Source organism: Patagioenas fasciata, chromosome 1 (assembly GCF_037038585.1).
Source record: "Patagioenas fasciata isolate bPatFas1 chromosome 1, bPatFas1.hap1, whole genome shotgun sequence".
Lineage (NCBI taxonomy): Eukaryota > Metazoa > Chordata > Aves > Columbiformes > Columbidae > Patagioenas > Patagioenas fasciata.
In genome coordinates this window covers 213,956,085-213,976,292 of record NC_092520.1, presented here as the reverse complement: position 1 = coordinate 213,976,292, position 20,208 = coordinate 213,956,085, and the positions used below count along the sequence as shown (strand labels likewise).

Genomic DNA, 20,208 nt, shown 5'->3' with positions numbered 1-20,208 from the left:
AACAGGCTCAGGCAGGATCTCTCAGCAATGCAGATTTTATTAACGATTTTGCAAACCTGTGTGTCCTACCTAATGGTAAGCACATGGAACAGGGCAAAAAGCCGGTGCTTATATCACCTTAATCTCAGCTGCAAATTCCCTCCCCCGTTCCCCATGGGTTGGTACTGCAGGGTTTACAGACTGCCCGACCCTGCCTCAGTGTACCTGTCTCATTCATCTAATTCTGCCAACCCCCTCCCCTTATTGATCTATTTAAAGCGCGGATTCCCAGCTCTCTGGCTACCTTTCCCCCCAGCTTAACTTTCAAAATACAGCAATCAGTTCGCATTCTGGGGTTAGTTCGAAGTGACTTAGTTTTACATTAAAGATTCATAGTCTGGTGTCTCTCGGTCCTCCCCCCCGTGCTGGGGTCAGGCGCCAGATCCCCAGGTATAAAAACATTTCTCTTTTAATGGCACCTTACCCTTCCCCCCGGCCAGGAGTTGCATCCCCGGGAACTGAAGTCCCTCCCCATTATTGTATCCCACCCCCAGGTATTCCATCTCACCCCCCAGTATCGCATCCCCACCACAAGGCATTGCATCCCCCTGCGTTGTTGCATCCTCCTCCCTATTGCATCCCATCCCCAGGTACTCCATCTGGGTGAGATTGCATTCCCCTCCTCCCCCTCCCGATATTGTATTCCCCCCTCCAGTACTGCATCTCCCCCCGGTTTTGCATCCCCCGGTATTGCATCTCACCCCCCGGTATTGCATCCTTCCCTACCGGTTCGACATCCCTCCACCAGGTATTGCATCCCCCACTGGTATCGTATCTCACTCCCTGGTATGGTATCTCACCCCTCGGATACTTCACCCCCCTTCCCCAGTATTGCATCCCGAGGGTATTGCACCCCCCGGGTATTGTACCCCGTCTCTGCTATTGCGTCCCCTCGGACTCTGCATCCCCTCCGGGTACCGAACCCCCGGGTATCGCATCCCTCCCGGTACCGAACCCCCAGGCACTGCATCTCGTCCCGGGTACCAAGCCCCCATGCACTGCATTCCCCCCGGTACTGAACCCCTGGGTACCGCATCTCCCCAGGTACCGAACCCCCGGGTCCTGCACCCGCCCCGGGTACCGAATCCCGAGGCACGTCATCTCCCCCGGGTGCCAAACCCCCAAGGCACCGGCATCCCGCCCCGGGTACCAAGCCCCCAGGCACTGCATCCCCCTCCGGGTACCGAACCCACTGGCACTGCATCCCCCTCCGGGTACCGAACCCACTGGCACTGCATCCCCCTCCGGGTACCGGACCCTCAGGCCCTGCATTCCACCCGGGTAACGAACCCCCGGGCACTGCACCCCCCCTCCCGGTCTCTCCGCTCGAAAGCGAAAGCGAAAGGTGGGTCTGGCCACGCCGGGTATGTCCGGCGGCGGGCGGCGGGGCCGAGCCCCGGACCCCCCCCGGAAGCCCTGAGCCCCCCGGCCTTGCCCCAGTGCCGCCACCGTCTCATGGCGCGGCCGCTTCTGCCGCTGCTCTGCGCTACCGTCGTCCTCCTGCTGCCCTGGACCGCCGCCGACACCGGTAAGCGGGACTCACCCGGGCTCCCCCGCCTCTCCGCCGGCGTCGCCACGCCGTTCCCGGGGTGTCCGCGCCGTTCCCGGGGTGTCCACGGCATCCCCGGGTTGTCCACGCCGTCCCCGAGGTGTTCACGCCGTTCCCGGGGTGCCCAATCCACTGCCCGGGGTGCCTGTCGTGCTGCCTGGGTACCCACACCTCTCTCTAGCTGCCCCATGCACCCCCGCGGCGTACCCACGCTGCTCTTCGGAGTGCCCAGGCTCCCTCTTGGGGTACCCATTCTGCACCCCTGGGTGCCTACCCTACTCCCTGGGGTGCTAAGGCTCCTTTCTGGGATGCCCATGCTGCTCCCTGGGTGCCCACCACCTCCCTCTAGGTGCCCCATGCACCACCTTAGGGTACCCACACTGCTCCTTGGGGTGCTCAGGCTCCTTTCTGGGGTACCCACACTACTCCTTGGGGTACTCAGGCTCCCTTTGGGGTACCCACGCTGCACCCCTGGCTGCCCACACCTCCCTCTAGGTGCCCCATGCACCACCTTAGGGTACCCACACTACTCCTTGAGGTGCTCAGGCTCCCTTTGGGGTACCCACGCTGCACCCCTGGGTGCCCACACCTCCCTTTAGGTGCCCCATGCACCACCTTAGGGTACCCACACTGCTCCTTGGGGTGCTCAGGCTCCTATCTGGGGTACCCACACTGCTCCTTGGGGTGCTTAGGCTCCTTTCTAGGGTACCCACACTGCTCCTTGGGGTGCTCAGGCTCCTATCTGGGGTACCCACACTGCTCCTTGGGGTGCTTAGGCTCCCTTTGGGGTACCCACACTGCTCCTTGGGGTGCTCAGGCTCCTTTCTAGGGTACCCACACTGCTCCTTGGGGTGTTCAGGCTCCTTTCTGGGGTACCCACACTGCTCCTTGGGGTGCTTAGGCTCCCTTTGGCGTACCCACCCTGCACCCCTGGGTGCCCACACCTCCCCCTAGGTGCCCCATGCACCACCTTAAGGTACCCACATTGCTCCTTGGGGTGCTCAGGCTCCCTCCTGGGGTACCCGCGCTGCACCCCTGGGTGCCCACACCTCCCTTTAGGTGCCCCATGCACCTCCCTGGGGTACCCACACTGCTCCTTGGGGTGCCCAGGCTCCTTCTTGGGGTACCCATGCTGCACCCCTGCATGCCCACACTGCTCCCTGTGCACACATCTCTCTCTTGGTGCTCCATGCACCTCCCTGGGGTACCCACACTGCTCCTTGGGGTGCGCAGGCTCCTTCTTGGGGTACCCATGCTGCACCCCTGCATGCCCACACTGCTCCCTGTGCACACATCTCTCTCTTGGTGCCCCATGCACCCCCTGGGGTATCCACACTGCCCCCCACGGTGCCCTCGCTGCTCCTTGTGTGCCCATACCTCTCTCTAGGTCCCCCATGTACCCCGACAAGGTGCCTATGCTGCACCTTGGGGCACCCTGGGGTACCTGTACTGCTCCCTGTGTGCCCACACCTCCTCCTGGCAGACCCACACGCACCCCCAGGGTGTCCAAGCTGCTCCCTGGGGTTCCTGGGATCCCTTCTGGGGTGCTCATGCTGTTCCCTGCTATGCCCACACCTCTCTCAAAGTGCCCTATGCCCACCCCTGGGGTATCCACCTGCACCCTGGAGTGTCCATGCTGCTCTTCGGGGTGCCTGGGCTCTTTCCTGAGGGGCCCACGGTGCTCTCTGCATGCCCACACCTCTCTCTAGCTGACCCATGTACCCCCTTGTGGTACCCACGCCGCACCCCTGGGTGCCCAAGATGCTCCATGCGTGTCCACACCTCTCCCTACATCTCCCATACCCACCCCTGGGGTGCCCACACTGCACCCCGGAGCACCCACACCTCTCTCAAGGTGCCCCATGCACCCCTCTGGGGTGCCCACGCTGCACCCCAGGGTGCCCATGCTGCTCCACGCATGCTCACACCTCTCTCTAGTTGCCCCATGCCCACCCCTGGGGTGCCCAAGCTGCACCCCCATGTTCCCCTTGTACTCCTCTGGGTGCTCACCTCCCTCCTTGGGTGCCCACTCCACCTCCCCACCAGTGTCCAGGGAGGCTGGGAGTGAATTTAGGGTCCATGTGATGGACCCACAGGAGCTGCATCACTGCAGGATTCCACCCTGGGTGGGCTCTGTGGGTTTTCCATGGGACTGTGATTTGCCCACGGCTGAGAGTCACCACTGGATCGGGAATGTCACACTGTGTCTTGCATCTCCTAAAGCAACTTTAGGAAAAATCACCATCACAGCCCAGCGTGGAGCTGGCGATGCTGACACCCCAGTGAACTGCTGACGGCATTGGCAAGACTATTAGGAAATATTTAATTAACTAAACATGTTGGAATTGTGAAGGGTGGGTGTGGAAGCATAGGAAATAAGGCTGGAAGGGACTGAAAAGGTTTGGGACAGCTTTAGTGCTGTCCCTTCTCCTGGCTCCTGTCTGCTGCCAAAGCTGCAATGCCCTGGAAAATCACAGAGTCACAGAATTGTTTTGGTTGGAAAAGACCTTTAAGATCAGGGAGACCAACCATAACCCACCCCTGGCACTGTCCCATGTCCCTGAGAACCTCATCCCTGTCCAACCCCTCCAAGGATGGTGACTCCAGCACTGCCCTGGGCAGCCTGTTCCAATGCCCCACAGCCCTTTGGGGAAGAAATTGTTCCCCACATCCAACCTCAACCTCCCCTGGTGCAACTTGAGGCCGTTTCCTCTGGTCCTGTTTTTCATTACCACTTACAGACCCTCATACCCACTACGCGTGGGCACCTGGGAAGGTGGAGCAGTCATGGAGGAGATGTTCCTGCTGCCCTGGGCAGAACTTTGTCACCGTTCCCCCTTTAATTCAGTCAACGGATAATTTGGGATGTGCTGGTTGTGCCAACACATCCCATGACGCTCACTCCGGGCATCACGTCCTCTCCTGCTTCCCATCCCTGGCACAACTGGTCAGTCTTGGGCACAGAACCCTGAAATTTCTCTTTTTCTCCACTTTTTTTTGCTTATGCTTTTTAAACCATTAGCAGAAAATGCTCTAGAAAATAGAATGAAAAATCATTAAGTTTTCCTGGTGTGGATTCTCCTGTGTCTCCTTGTGGTTGTGCAGCCCCACGAGCCATAGGGGACATCTCCACGCTGTGGGATGACAGCACGAAACAGCATTTCTGTCCCTGGGACTAATCCAAGCAACTCTATGTTGTGTTTCCCAGCCTGTCGGGACGAGCTCACCAGCATAATTTGAGATCGCTGGCTAAGGAAGCCAAAAAAAGCAAAGCAAAAACACGCTTAATTCATGCAATACCAAAAAAATCACCCCAACAAAACACAAACCAAATATTGTGCATGTATTTCAGCCTGGAAATTTAATATCAGGGGGATACAGGGAATTGGGATGGAAAGGAAGTATTTTCCCAGGACGGCTGGTACCCAGCACCACGGCTCGTTTGGGGAGGTTTGTTAACAATGCAATGGGGTTTTGAGTGCTTGGGCTGACACATCAATGGGAAAATTAAACCTGCAAAGCTCAAAGGGAATGGAGATAAGTGCAGAGATGCTTTGGGCCATCCTGAGAGAGTCTTGTGAGCTTTTCCTTGAATTAAAAATGAAAATAGAAGACAGATGTTGGGTTTTTCCCGTGTGGAAGTCCCCGGTAGTGTGCAGATCCAGGGAGTTTTATCAATCTGCTTCAATGAAAAAGCAAATAAGAGATGGAGAGATTTTAGTTACTGCCAATCTTCTTGCTTGGAAGTAAGAGCTTTATCACAGTCCCAGTTCTCTCCATCCATCCATCCATCCATCCATCCATCCATCCATCCATCCATCCATCTACCGGTCCATCCATCCATGCATCCATCCATCCACCGGTCCATCCATTCATCTACCGGTCCATCCATCCATGCATCCATCCACCGGTCCATCCATCCATCCACCGGTCCATCCATCCATCCATCCATGTTTCACACCATTTCCAATTCGCTATAGAAGGAAAACCTAAATCTTGGCCATGCATCTCCAGTGCTGTGGCAGAGCTGGAAAACTGAATTCCCCAAAATTTCCTCCTCTTTTCCCCCTTGGCAGGTGTTCATCTCATTGAACAAACTGAAATCTGTGCAGCGATGGCACGAGATGCCGGGGTCATGATCCTGGACAGCAGAGATGTTGGGGTCTTCTCATTGAAGGGTTTGGGTGTTCTGTGGAAGAGAAGTTTATTTTAGAGTTGAACCAAGCGGAAAAAAAGTGCTTTGGTGAGATTACAGTGACAAGATCAGGTTTAAGAGCTGAAAGGCATAAGCAGGATTCAACAAGTCCCTGTTTTTCCTGGACATTTTGGTGCTTCAGGCTGGATTTCAGTGTCCGCGGGTTGTGTTAGCACTGGGAGGGCTTTTCATTCATTTTCTGGCACAGCGTCGGGTCTGGTGACGTGTGAGGCTATTGTGAAATGTCCCGTGGCGTTTCCTCGCAGTGCACCCAGAAGTTCCGCTGCTCCCTTGAGCAGAGGCTGAGAACCAACATGCTCAGCACACACGTGGCCACCACATCACTTGCACTCTCCAGCCACGGCAGCTGCAGCTTTTTGGAGTGTTCCAGCCCCAGGGGACACACATGGACCCACCTGAACACTGAAATGGAGCAGACACACCTGTTCTGGGGATAGATAACAAACTGATTTTTATCTGCAGGTGTTTTGGGTGAGCATGCGGTGCTCCTATCCCCACTGTGTTCCCATCACCGTCCCGCTCCCAGTCCCAGCCCAGCTGTGCATCCCTCACACCAAATGTGTTTCATGCCGGTTGGGCATCGATTCATCCACCCTGTGCATCACATCCCAGCCATGGATCACTCCATCCCGGCCCTGCGGGACTCTCTGTAACTGCCTGAAAGGAGCTTGGAGCCAGGGGGGTCGGGCTCTGCTCCCCAGGAACAAGCGCCAGGAGCAGAGGAAACGGCCTCAAGTTGCGCCAGGGGAGGTTGAGGTTGGATCTGGGGAACAATTTCTTCCCCAAAGGGCTGTGGGGCATTGGAACAGGCTGCCCAGGGCAGTGCTGGAGTCACCATCCCTGGAGGGTTGGACAGATGGACATGAGGTTCTCAGGGACATGGGGTAGTGCCAGGGCTGGGTTAATGGTTGGACTCAATCTTTGAAGGTCTTTTCCAACCAAAATGATTTTATGATTCTGTGACATCCCATCCCTGCATTGCTCCATCCTGTCCATGCATTTGTGTCCCAGCCTATTTGCGGTAGGACAAGGGGTGATGGTTTTAAACTAAAGGAGGGGGGATTCAGGCTGGACACGAGGAAGAAATTGTTGGCCCTGTGGGTGGTGAGAGCCTGGCCCAGGTTGGCCAGAGAGGTGGTGGATGAACCATCCCTGGAGACATCCCAGGCCAGGCTGGACGGGGCTCTGAGCAACCTGAGCTGCTGAAGATGTCCCTGCTCATGGCAGGGGGGAACTGGGGGAGCTTTGAAGGTCCCTTCCAACCCAAACCATTCTGTGATTCTATGATTCTGTGATTCTACAATCACATCCCAGTTGTCCATCACTCCCCCCAGCTCTATATTGCTTTTTCCCCCCCTGTGCATCTCTCCATACCGCATTTGGGACAGCTGCCAGGGTTGTGAGTGACCCATTTCCATGCTGCAGGAGGGGTCCAAGCACAGGCATGGGACAACCAAGAAACTTTCTCCGTTGCACCAGAGAAGTGAAATGGTAACACCCTCTTGCGAAAATGACCTCAAATAAAGGCCAAAGGGGAAGTATGAGCCATAATTTGAGGCTCATCACCACCCCAGCCATGTGATACTCAGATTTCAGCTGCCTCTGGGACCGTGGGGTGCGGACTCTGCTGGGAAAGAAGCCCCGGGGGGCAGGTGGTGCGCACACACAGCACCTGGAATTTTTCAGGACCAGCTGCAAAATAAGTGGAGAAAAGAGGGGGCGGCGAGCACAGCTGAAATGCAGCAGCTGGTGGCAGGATGCACCTGGGGATTTTGGCCGGGGACGGTCACTGCGAGGGGATGATATTCTGCAAAAAGGCGTCATTGACCGGAGAAGCTGCTACAAGTGACCACAAATATGCTGGAAATGGAGATTTCCTCTTCTCCATCCCACAGGCACAGGCATCTTACCACTGTCTTTTTGCAAACTGGAGGAGTCTCTTCCAGCCCTGAGACAGCACCCATTCCCCATATCCCAACCCCCCAGGCAGGATTTGACCCCCCTGGGTACCACTCAGCACAGCGAGCTGGGACCAGAGGATGCTTAATCTCCCTGTTGTGACCCCCATCTCTTTATTTTGACCCCCATCCAGTGCCACCGCGATGCAGCCGCCCCAAAGATGTGGCCAACGCTCACATTGACGTGGGCAACAACGTGCTGCTCAACACCCGCCTGCGCTACACCTGCAACCCCGGCTACAAGCGCAAAGCCGGTACCTCCAGCCTCATCCAGTGCATCCTCCGTGAGGGTTCCAGCGAGCCCGACTGGACCCACACCACTCTCCAGTGCATCCGTAAGCCCTCGTTCGGCAGCCGGGGTGCAATGGGGACCAGGGAGGGGGGACGTCTCCATCACTGGTGTGGTGGACAAGGATGCGGGGTGGCGTGGGCGCTGTCACTGATGGTGTCTTCATGTTGATGGTGTCTCCATGCTGATGGTGTCTTCATGTTGATGGTGTCTCCACGTTGATAGTGTCTCCACATTGATGGTGTCTCTGTGTTGATAGTGTCTGCATGTTGATGTTGTCTCCACATCGATGGTGTCTCCATGTTGACAGTGTCTCCACGTTGATGTTGTCTCCGCATTGATAGTGTCTCCACATCGATGGTGTCTCTGTGTTGATAGTGTCTGCCTGTTGATGGTGTCTCCATGATGATAATGTCTCCACACTGATGTTGTTAGCAATCAGGACACATAACCACAGACGTAGTTATATGCGGTGCTTTATTTCAGCGCTGGGAAACCAGGGGTTCGCACCCAAAGCTGGCTTCAAACAGCTGATTCAGACCATACCTTATTATACAAGTTAGTCACATACATATTCATTACACCCCTGACAACCATTAGCATATCCCACACCTATTCTAACACAAACTTCCTCTCTAAAAGATGCTATAATTATCAGTTGTTTTCTATGGTACCAACTTTAAAAGAATATATCGTAAATCTATGTCCACCTTAAGAATAAAGCTCGGTTACGGTTACCTGCCTTATAAGAATATACCATAAATCTATGTCAGCTTTAAGAACAGTTTGGTTACTGATTACAAGAGTTCTATGGCTACAGGGCTGGTTGCTATCCTAATATTAAGTCAACTGTAACAGATCCAGCGATATTCAGGGAAGATCCATTCTGTCCTGTTCCATGGAAAAAAAACATTTTGTAAGGTTGATTACTATCAATGTTGTCTCCATATTGATGGTGTCTCCACATTGATGGTGTCTCCGTGATGATAATGTCTCCACATTGATGGTGACTCCACATTGATGGTGTCTCTGTGTTGATAGTGTCTGCATGTTGATGGTGTCTCCATGATGATAATGTCTCCACACTGATGTTGTCTCCACATTGATGTTGTCTCCATATTGATGGTGTCTCCACATTGATGGTGTCTCCATGATGATAATATCTCCACATTGATGGTGACTCCACATTGATGGTATCTTCATGTTGATAGTGTCTCCATGCTGATGGTGTCTCCATGCTGATGGTGTCTCCATGTTGATAGTGTCTCCACATTGATGTTGTCTCCACATTGATAGTGTCTTCACATTGATGGTGTCTCTGTGTTGATAGTGTCTGCATGTTGATGGTGTCTCCATGATGATAATGTCTCCACATTGATGTTGTCTCCATATTGATGGTGTCTCCACATTGATGGTGTCTCCATGATGATAATATCTCCAAATTGATGGTGACTCCACATTGATGGTGTCTCCACGTTGATGGTGTCTCCATGATGATGGTGTCTCCACATCGATGGTGTCTCCGTGTTGATGGTGTCTCCACATTGATGTTGTCTCCACGTTGATAGTGTCTCCACGTTGATGGTGTCTCTGTGTTGATAGTGTCTGCATGTTGATGTTGTCTCCACATCGATGGTGTCTCCATGTTGATAGTGTCTCCATGTTGATGTTGTCTCCACATTGAGAGTGTCTCCACATTGATGGTGTCTCTGTGTTGATAGTGTCTGCATGTTGATGGTGTCTCCAGGCTGATGGTGTCTCCACATTGATGTTGTCTCCACGTTGATAGTGTCTCCACATTGATGGTGTCTCTGTGTTGATAGTGTCTGCATGTTGATGTTGTCTCCACATGGATGGTGTCTCCATGTTGATAGTGTCTCCATGTTGATGTTGTCTCCACATTGAGAGTGTCTCCACATTGATGGTGTCTCTGTGTTGATAGTGTCTGCATGTTGATGGTGTCTCCATGATGATAATGTCTCCACATTGATGTTGTCTCCATATTGATGGTGTCTCCACATTGATGGTGTCTCCATGATGATAATATCTCCACATTGATGGTGTCTCCACGTTGATGGTGTCTCCATGATGATTGTGTCTCCACGTCGATGGTGTCTCCGTGTTGATAGTGTCTCCACATTGATGTTGTCTCCACATTGATAGAGTCTCCACATTGATGGTGTCTCCGTGTTGATAGTGTCTGCATGTTGATGGTGTCTCCATGATGATAATGTCTCCACATTGATGGTGTCTCCACATTGATGGTGTCTCCATGATGATAATGTCTCCACATTGATGGTGACTCCAAATTGATGTTGTCTCCACGTTGATGGTGTCTCCATGACGATGGTGACTCCACATTGATGGTGTCTCCACGTTGATGGTGTCTCCAAGTTGATGGTGCCTCCCCATTGATGGTGTCTCCATGATGATGGCATTTCCACCTTGTGTTTTCTCAAAGGGGACCCGGCTCTACCTCTGCAAACCCCCAGCCCTGAGCTGCCGACGGCACCGGACACCAAGACAACGACGCAGAAGGGTGAGCAGGAGGAAAAATGCAGCTCATGGGGGTTGGTTTGGGGCCACTGTGGCTGTAATTGTGGCAAAACCACAACCGCCATGGTGTGGAAGGCAAAATATTTCAATGGTGTGATGAAATTTATCCAATTCCATGAAATCAGGCCATTTTGTAGCTGCTGGATGGGCTGTATTGCCCTCGCCTCAATGTGCCCCAAGCTGAGCACTGAAATAATGGTGCTGGGTAGAGTTTTGGCTTTTAATTTTTGAAATGAGACGGTTTTACACCATTTTCCCCAGCAGGAACCACCGATGCCAGCCCGACCTCCAGCCCCTACCTGTCACCGCTGCCACCAGCAACTCATGGGTCATCACCGGAGACATCGACGCTGTTGGAGATGCCCACGCCACTGGAGACATCCGCACCAGGAGAGGGGACAACCCCGCTGTTCACCGCCCCTCCGGACCACGCCGCAGATCAGGCTGCCTCTCCGGGGGAGAAAACCCCCCCACAGGGCTGGTTTCAACCTGCAAAGGCTCTTTTAGTTTTCCAATACATTTTTCCCTTCTTTTCAACCCTATTTTTAATGAGGGTCCCCCCAGCATCCACCCCCTTTCCTGGCTTTGCAGCTAAAAATCTCCATTTCTCTCTTCTTTTCCAGTTTCCATCCAGACCCTGGCCTATTCCATTGGTAAGCTGGGCAAAAAAACCCCTTATTTTGGCAAGTAGTGGCTTATTTTCTTTATAATTTTTAGCTTAAAAGCCTTCCTTGGGGCTGTAGTCGAGGGTGATGCTTCCAAAGCGGGAAGGATGCAGCGCCCAAATTTCTTCCCAGGGTGGGGAGGGCACCTTGTAAACGTTCACAGATTGTGTTTGGTTCTTCGTGGAGCTGTTTTGTTTGAGCTGGGAAGATGCTCATCGGCCACTGTTTCTCTCCCGCAGGGCTCCCATTGCTGGTGGTTGTCGGAGTCGTGTCCTGTTGCTGCTGGAGGATGAAAATGTAAGTGTGCTGAACCCTGTGATGTCTTCCCACTCCTGTGATGAGTTTGTCTTCGGTCTCTGCGCTTTCCTGAAAGCTGCGGAAAGGCCTCGGGATGCCGGTGACGCTGCTCTCCCCATTGCAGGCGTGCACGGCAGGACTACGTGGTGGCAGCGACTGCCGTCCCCATGGTGGCTCTTGCTGCCAAGAACGAGGAGATGTCACCACCCAACGTCTTCCCCACGGGCTGAGCACCCATCGCCAGGCAACTCGGAGCACCCGCCAACCCGGAGGATGCTCGGGGATCAATGGAAAGACGGATGCTGGCCCGAGTGGTGACAGCACACAGTAGAGTGTGTCATGGTCCCCAGCCGCATGGAGCATCCTCGCCCCAGGGATATGCGGCCGCTCTTCCCAGTCTGAACCAGTGACTCTCATGGATGAGACCGCTCCAGCACGCAAAGGTGTGTGGGTGTCACCCATGGGGGGTGAGTGAGCACTGGGAGCACCCTGGGGTGATATGGAGGTGGTGGGTGGCGTGTGTCGGGAGCCAAAATTCAGAGGAGGTGGTTTTATGGGTGCTGGTGTCCCAGCAGAGGGTATTTGGGGCGCAGGGGATGGGGTTTGGGTGCTGGGGGTGAAGCTCTGCCCCAAAGCAGCACCCAGAAATCAGGAGCAAGGCCAGAGTTGGGTCAGCAGGACACCAGCCCCTTCCCTAGAGCCGCTTTACCCCCAAATTGCCCCAAAACCCAGCACTACTTATGGCCAACAGAGAGGGACCTGGTTGAGCATCTCTGTGCCGCATCCTCACCCCTTTCCCCCTCTCTTCCAGCCATTCACCGTCCCAAGATGGTCAGCCCTCATACGCAGCTCAGGGATCCTGCAGAGCCACTTTCGGCACTGATCCGATGCCCAACAGCTCCAGCCTCTCGCAGGGGACCACAACCAGGAGCTATTTTACTACAGACACTACCAAAGACTGAAGGCAATAACATGACCGTTGGAAATATTGTCCTCCATCATCAGTTGTTATCCACTCGTTTCCCCCTTGCTAAAGAGCAGGCAGCTTTGTGTTGATGCTGGTTTATGTATAAATGTGTATATATTGTATATAGAACAACACACACACTGCAGTTGATTTTTTTTTGGTCTGGTTGGGCATCTTGGCAGCTGTGATGCTGGGGAGGGGAGGGGGGATGGATGGGTGGGGTGAAATCACAGAATTGTTTGGGGTGGAAAAGACCCTCAAGATCATGGAGTCCAACCATAACCCACCCCTGGCACTGCCCCATGTCCCTGAGAACCTCATCTCCGTCTGTCCAACCCTCCGGGGATGGTGACTCCAGCACTGCCCTGGGCAGCCTGTTCCGATGCCCCACAGCCCTTTGGGGAAGAAATTGGTCCCCACATCCAACCTCAACCTCCCCTGGCACAACTTGAGGCCGTTTCCTCTGCTCCTGGCGCTTGTTCCTGGGGAGCAGAGCCCGACCCCCCTGGCTCCAAGCTCCTTTCAGGCAGTTCAGAGATCAGAAGGTCTCCCCTCAGCTCCTGTTCTCCAGCTGAACCCCCCAGGTCCCTCAGCCGCTCCCATCACACTTGTGCTCCAGCCCCTCACCAGCTCCGTTCCCTTCTCTCCACTCGCTCCAGCACCTCAAGGCCTTTCTTGGCATGAGGGGCCCAGAACTGCCCCCAGGATTCATGGTTTGGCCTCCCCAGTGCCCAATGCAGGGACGGTCACCACACCTCGCCAACAGGGCCGTGCTCTAGAGACAGTGCGTGACAGCCAGGTGGCAGCTGCCATCACTCAGCTGGATGGCAAAAGGGTTTTTAGCAGTCAGCTGGAAAGCAGCTGTCTGAAAACTTCATTTCCACGTCTTTTCCTTGCTGCTGTGTCTTATCCTCCTGTTCGTGCCACCACTCTGGACTGGTGGAGCTGGAGGACGTGACTCTTTGGATGTGATGGACCAAACCCTTTGACAGTGGCTCAGCCTCTCCCCAGCATACCCCGGGATGGTTGGAAACCAGGTGAGGCTGGAAGGGATCCCTGGAGGCACCTGGTTGAACATCCACACTGAGTTTGCAGTTACATCCAACATCCAAGCCTTGGGTGAATTTCTCAGGTGGGTGGACCAGGAAAAGCCTTTCTGGAGTCAGTGTTTCGAAAGTGAAAAGAGCCGGTGAGGCAGTAACTGTTCCACAAACAACCACAGAAATCGAGAGGATGCAGGAGTTTCCTCCAGCGGGCGCAGCTCCTGGCTCCAGACCCATGGCCAAGAGCAGACACAACTTCCAAACTCAGTTTCAGTTTTGATCTCTGCATCACATGGGATCTGATACAACGAGCCACAGTGTCTCCAAACAAAGAGCGTAAGCCACCGCTGGATTTACGAGATAACAAGGTGACTTGTGCCATCGTGACTGGTGGTTGGTAAATAAACACAACTCAGGACGACTTCTTAACACAAGGGAAGAAAAAAACAGCATTAAAGGCTTTTTTTTGGTTACAAATTTAATTTCATCATTAAAAACACTCTCCAGTTTGTCTCTGAGTAAGACCAAAAGCAAAGCAAAGCACCTCTTCAGATGCTGTCTCTCTTTTCTTTTCCCTTATGGTTTGCTGAAGGGAGAAGGGAAACTGAATATGGGGAAACCCCTCTGCTGCAAGTAGGAAAATTAATTCAGCTGGGAGAGATGAAAAACTTCCACCCAGAGCTGATAAATTTTCCCCATGAAACAGGCTCCAGGAAAATGCCCATTTCTAGGAATAAAGTGCTTCTCTGGGTATTTTACAGTGTTGCTGAATAGCGTGTTGCTTTTCTTCCAGTGGATCAGAGGGATTTCACCGCGGCGTAACACGACAAAGCAAGTAGTTTGGTCACTGGAGGTGATTTCCTGGTGAAAGAGGTAATGGAGACGTAATGCTCAAAAAGGAAACCGTACATCATCCTGTCCAATGCAGTTTATATAGAGCGTATTCTTCTGTGCAGCGATGCAGGCGGTGCCCATCAGCTCCTAGAGTGCAAGGTAGGGCTGGAGAAAAGGTCTCATACCTCCTACAGGGTTCCTCTTGAAGCTGGCCTGAAATCTTGCTCCAATATCCGCCTGATTTTGGAGGTGGGATGTGACAAGGGGCCTTGTCCCGCAGCCAGGATGGCTCTGGGTGGCAGCGAGGGCTCTGGAGAGCTTTGTTAGGGCAGGCTGGGCTTTTCCTGAAGCGCTGGGAAGGAGGTCAGTGGTGTCAGAGAGCCGAAGTGCTGCCACGTGCAAGAGTGGCAAAGGTATCCACCTGCATCTGTGCTGCCATTGCTCTGTGGGAATGTGAGAATCATAGAATCATTTTGCTTGGAAAAGACCATTAAGATCGAGTTCAACCATTAACCCATCCCTGGCACTGCCCCATGTCCTGAGAACCTCATCTCCATCTGTCCAACCCTCCAGGGATGGTGACTCCAGCACTGCCCTGGGCAGCCTGTTCCAATGCCCCACAGCCCTTTGGGGAAGAAATTGTTCCCCACATCCAACCTCAGCCTCCCCTGGCGCAACTTGAGGCCGTTTCCTCTGCTCCTGGTGCTTTTTCCTGGGGAGCAGAGCCCGACCCCCCTGGCTCCAAGCTCCTTTCAGGCAGTTCAGAGATCAGAAGGTCTCCCCTCAGCTCCTGTTCTCCAGCTGAACCCCCCAGGTCCCTCAGCCGCTCCCATCACACTTGTGCTCCAGCCCCTCACCAGCTCCGTTCCCTTCTCTCAACTCGCTCCAACACCTCAAGGCCTTTCTTGAGCCCTCAGGTGATCTTGGTGCCCCTGGTCCCGCCATTTTGTGCACTGAGGTGATTCCCGCCAACCTGGGGCCGCCATTTTGAGCCTTGAGGTGATGAGCCCAGAACTGCCCCCAGGATTGGCGGTTTGGCCTCCCCAGGTCCCAGCACAGGTTCGGTCACTGCCCTGGGCCTGCTGGCCACACCAGTGCTGGTCCCAGCCAGGATGCTGGTGGCCTCTTGGCCACCTGGGCACACGCTGGCTCATGTTCAGCCGCTGGCACCAACACCCCCAGCTCCTTTTCCACTGGGCACTTTCCAGCCGCTTGCAGATCCCAGCACTGGGGAATCTTGGCTGTCTGTGCAACGATCAACCCCAGAGCCCAAAACTGGACCCAAAAGCCAGATTGTCACTTCCAGCTGGCTGGCAGGGGCAAGGGGGACTCTGCCCACCTCTGATGGCCTCAGCATAGACTCTAAGATTCAGAAATGGGATCCGACACAACAAAACCCCCAAATCATCCCCACTTGAGACCACAATCCACTTGAGAAGAGAGGTCTGTGGTCACAGAACCATCGCAGAGCACATTTGAGGGCCAAGCGGCTCGTGAAGGCTCGTGATTCAAAAATATGACCTCAACGGCCAAGGAAAGGGACATACGTGAGTTAAAGGCAGCTTCTTCACAACCAACACGGAGCCGGACGGCAGCGTTGCCGTACACCGCGGCATGCAACAAGCAACCGCAGCCCCATCCTTTGCAGCCTCACTCATCAGCTCCACCCGAAGGAAACGCTCCTAATAAACAAGAAAAATAGGGAACAACAACAATCAGAGGGAGCTGAGATACTGGAATAGGTTGTTTCATATATATATCTATTTTTAACGCCCCGGGAAGTGACTTGCAACATGTTTTTTTTTTTAAATAAAACAAAAAAATCGCAACCCTCCGTTGACAACTAAAATCAAACAGAAGGCAGCAGCTTGTGAGAAGGGAAGTGAAGTAAGAGTTGGCAACAGCTGAACAGAGAAAAGGGAACACACACGCTCGTAATGAGGTAAGAAGTAAGGATCTGTGGAAGACAACACCCAAATTCCAGGACTGTGGGGGAAAAGTGCAGCGACCTTGTGTCTTGCTATTGAAATTACAGTGCAGAACAGCGTTAAACCGAGGGAAAAATGTGACCTCAGCTTTTCTGGTTGATGCCAGCACAAGTCAGGGCACAGAGCACACTCAGCATGAATCTTAGCATCAGGGTGAACCTTAAAATCATCTTCTTTTACACTTCTCTACCACACAGCGCCCCTCTAAATGTAATAATGAGAGATGTGCAGGATTCTTGAGCAGTGGGTGCTGCCTCTCTCAGCACCTCTTTGGTTACCTTGAAAAGGTTTCACTCACCCCAGCCAAAGCTAAAAGGTCTTCCAGGGTCTTTGACATCAGCAAATATTTCTTTGCACGTGTCACTGCTACGTAGAGCAGGTTCCATTCGTCCTCAAGATGCGGGTCTAGGTTGGAGGAAAGATCAGCAATAGCTTTAGAGAACAAGAATGAACAGGTCTGTTGCACTTCAAATGGTTCAGTTAGTACTGCTGGAAGGACACTCGGTGCTTGGTGAAGCCAAACCTTGAATCCTGGGGGCAGTTTTGGACCCCTCACGCCAAGAAAGCCCTTGAGGTGCTGGAGTGAGTGGAGAGAAGGGAATGGAGCTGGTGAGGGGCTGGAGCACAAGTGTGCTCAGCAGCGTGGGGAGCAGGTCAGGGAGGGGATCCTGCCCCTCTGCCCCGCTCTGGTGAGACCCCCCTGCAGTGCTGGTCCAGCTCTGGGTCCCCAGCACAGGACACACATGGACCTGCTGGAGAGGGGCCAGAGGAGCCACGGGAATGATCTGAGGCTGGAACAGCTCTGCTGGGAGGACAGGCTGAGAGAGTTGGGCTGTTCAGTTGGAGAAGAGAAGCTCCGGGGAGACCTTAGTGCAGCCTTTCAGTGCTTAAAAGGGGCCTGTAAGAAAGATGGGGACAGACTTTTGAGCAGGGCCTGTTGTGACAGGACAAGGGGTGATGGTTTAAACTAAAGGAGGGAGATTCAGGCTGCACATGAGGAAGAAACTGTTGGCCCTGAGGGTGGTGAGAGCCTGGCCCAGGTTGGCCAGAGAGGTGGTGGCTGAACCATCCCTGGAGACATCCCAGGCCAGGCTGGATGGGGCTCTGAGCAACCTGAGCTGGTGAAGATGTCCCTGCCATGGCAGGGGTGGCACTGGGGGAGCTGGGAAGGTCCCTTCAACGCAAACTATTCTATGATTCTACGACCACTAGGACATCCAGTGGCACTTGATGCCACGGAGAAGCACGGGGTTTGCAGGACAAACACCAGCAGCACGCTTTGCTTTCCCACTTTCAGGTCTAGACAGGTACCACGCGCAGCCATCCCCTTACCAATATTGAAGTTATTTCTTCTCTGGTAACCACCACTAAGATAAGTTACTGTCACAAAGTCGTCTGCAATCAGCACCGTATTGAACTCCAGGCCTTTGGCTTGGTGGACAGTACCTATTATGTAATCTGTAACCAGCGCACATCAGGAACAAGAAGGAGAAAAGACCAGTTATTACAGCAATAATGGTATTTTTAAGTTCACAAGGCGCCGAGCTAAATGAAATTATTTCATTTCGCATTCATTTCACTTCTCCCCAAATATAAATCAGAAGGAAAGCACCTCTTTTGGAAATACAGGCTGCTGAAGACAACTTTCCTGCCAAGGAAAACGCCAGCCTGAGCCCCAGCCCCGACTCCCAAACAGGAATGTTCTTTATTTGGTGAATTTTCAATTTCATCGCTTTGTCCTCTCAACAAATTTTAGTCAGCAAGTTGCCGGTCAACTACAACAGAAAACCCAAAAAGCGGGATAAAGTCCTAGAGCTGTCCAAATGCAGGAGACAGCGTCCAAAGGTTTATTTGCCTCTAGCAAAGTCAGATTAAGCAAACCTTTGTTGGCAGATTAATTGCACTGAACTCCATCTGGAGCCCCAGATGTGCCACAAAACTTGCTGTTAAACTTCACTTCTCCCTAAAAAACCTACTCGATCCAAAAGTAGCTTTTTTTGCGGAACAAGGTGGATTCAGCACTGAAGATTAATTGAAAAAAGACCTGAACTTAATCCACTAAAGACCCAACTTGGTTTTACCTGCTGAGGCTTCTTGTAAGACGTGTCTGCTCTTAATCCTCTGCACCAGCTCGGGGATCCGCTCTCTGTACTTCTCCACTATCGCAATCTTCACTTGCAGGTCTTTGTCATCGATGTGCTCTGCGTATTCCTTTAAACCAACGAATCCTTTCGTTTCTTCCCATTTTTTGATAAAGGAGTCATTTATAACAAGGTTTGCTGAAAAGAAAGCAGCAGATGAGTTTGTTTGACAGACATATATCATTGCATTTTAAAATTCTAATCAAATTTAAGAATTAATGTTAGGGAAGCGTTGGGGCAGCGGACGGAGCGCTGCTGTGGGATGCAGGGGCTTGGGATGTATTCCTGCTCTGTCACGGGTGGTTTTCACTCAGGATTTTCTCTTTACTGATGCGAAATAACGTCAAAACTCGATGCTCTCATCCGAACAGGTGGTTTCAGAAAGCAGATTCACTTTGAGATCCAGAACGGGTGTAGTAGGAAGATACAGAAGATTACAAAGTTCAAGGGAGAGCAGCTGGCAAACATTCACTGAGCTCACTCACTTCTACACCGCGTGTCCCAGAAAATCTGCACAACCTTTGTCCCCAGGGATATTTGGAAATGGAAAAGACTCCGTAGAGTCCAAAAAGAATCTAAAGTGACTTCAGAGCGGCTGGAGCAGGGGCTCAGGGCAGAGACAGCCCCACGCCCTTCCAACCTACATTTTTCTCTCTTTCTACCCAAGTGGGAAGGAGTTTTCCTGGTATTTCACCTTCCAAAGAACCAGTAACAACACCCAAGTAATCAATCACTCTTGGCAGTTCAGTAAGTTCTTTGTTTGTCTCTGTGTCCAATAGATAACAATACCTGCCTGCTGCTGCCAAGAGATTTTAAATCAATCTCGAGGCCCCCAAAAGAGGGAGGACATGGTCCTGTTGGAGAGGGGCCAGAGGAGCCACAGGAATGATCCGAGGCTGGAACAGCTCTGCTGGGAGGACAGGCTGAGAGAGCTGGGGTGTTCAGCTGGAGAACAGAAGCTCTGGGGAGACCTTAGTGCGGCCTTTCCAGACTTAAGAGAAAGACGGGGACAGACTTTCGAGCAGGGCCTGTTGCAATAGGACAAGGGGTGATGGTTTTAAACTAAAGGAGGGAGATTCAGGCTGGATATAAGAAATGTTTGCCCCTGAAGATGGTGAAACACTGGTCCAGGTTGGCCAGAGAGGTGGTGGATGCCCCATCCCTGGAGACATCCCAGGCCAGGCTGGATGGGGCTCTGAGCAACCTGAGCTGGTGAAGATGTCCCTGCTCATGGCAGGGGGGGAACTGGATGAGTTTTGAAGGTCCCTTCAACCCAAACCCTTCCAAGATTCTACAAACGCAACCTCAACCACTTCAACTCAACCTCCCCCACTCAAACCTCAACCTCTTCAACCTCCTTGACCCAACTTCAACCCCACCTCAACCTCCTCAACCTGAGCTGGTGAAGATGTCCCTGCTCACGGCAGGGGTGGCACTGGGTGACTTTTGAAGGTCCCTTCAACCCAAAATATTCTGTGATTCTATGATTTATTTCCTAAATGCTACCCACCAGTGACAACATGATAGAGGATTCAACACACCAGGTTTAAAACCAAACAAAAACAAATTAGGAAAGGCTTAAGACAAAAGAAAAACAAAGTCAAATCAGAAAACACAGGGAAAAAACATCTCTATCTATGAGTTTACTGGGCTCTTGAACACTCAA

The 20,208-nt window shown here is 52.8% G+C and overlaps 2 protein-coding genes across 8 annotated transcripts in view; one reads left to right on the top strand and one right to left on the bottom strand.

The window, feature by feature from the left end:
- Window positions 1-1,453: 1,453 nt before the first annotated feature.
- Window positions 1,454-12,672, top strand: IL15RA (interleukin 15 receptor subunit alpha). 3 transcript variants are annotated; one of them, XM_071803556.1, is made up of 7 exons: window positions 1,454-1,567; window positions 7,897-8,097; window positions 10,513-10,590; window positions 10,869-11,260; window positions 11,512-11,569; window positions 11,694-12,012; window positions 12,381-12,672. In XM_071803556.1, exons 1-5 carry the CDS (start codon window positions 1,495-1,497, stop codon window positions 11,563-11,565), a joined length of 798 nt encoding a protein of 265 aa, XP_071659657.1. In that variant the 5' UTR covers window positions 1,454-1,494; the 3' UTR covers window positions 11,566-11,569; window positions 11,694-12,012; window positions 12,381-12,672. The 3 variants fall into 3 exon arrangements, with proteins under 3 accessions (XP_071659657.1, XP_071659655.1, XP_071659658.1); XM_071803554.1 differs by lacking the exons at window positions 11,694-12,012; window positions 12,381-12,672 and having other exon boundaries at window positions 10,869-11,555; XM_071803557.1 differs by lacking the exons at window positions 11,694-12,012; window positions 12,381-12,672 and having other exon boundaries at window positions 10,872-11,552.
- A 445-nt stretch (window positions 12,673-13,117) lies between these two features.
- The window catches only part of FBH1 (F-box DNA helicase 1), a 31,088-nt gene continuing 23,997 nt past the window's right edge, over window positions 13,118-20,208 (bottom strand). For 4 of the 5 annotated variants that reach the window (XM_065842139.2, XM_071803549.1, XM_065842122.2 and 1 more), the window contains exons 17-21: window positions 18,483-18,680; window positions 17,734-17,859; window positions 16,700-16,806; window positions 15,961-16,095; window positions 13,118-14,856 (exon numbers count right to left, since the gene is read on the bottom strand). In XM_065842139.2, coding sequence (XP_065698211.1) covers window positions 14,737-14,856; window positions 15,961-16,095; window positions 16,700-16,806; window positions 17,734-17,859; window positions 18,483-18,680 — 686 coding nt within the window. In that variant the 3' untranslated portion in view covers window positions 13,118-14,736. The remainder of the gene's footprint in view (window positions 14,857-15,960; window positions 16,096-16,699; window positions 16,807-17,733; window positions 17,860-18,482; window positions 18,681-20,208) is intronic. The other variant, XR_010651663.2, reaches the window with a different exon arrangement.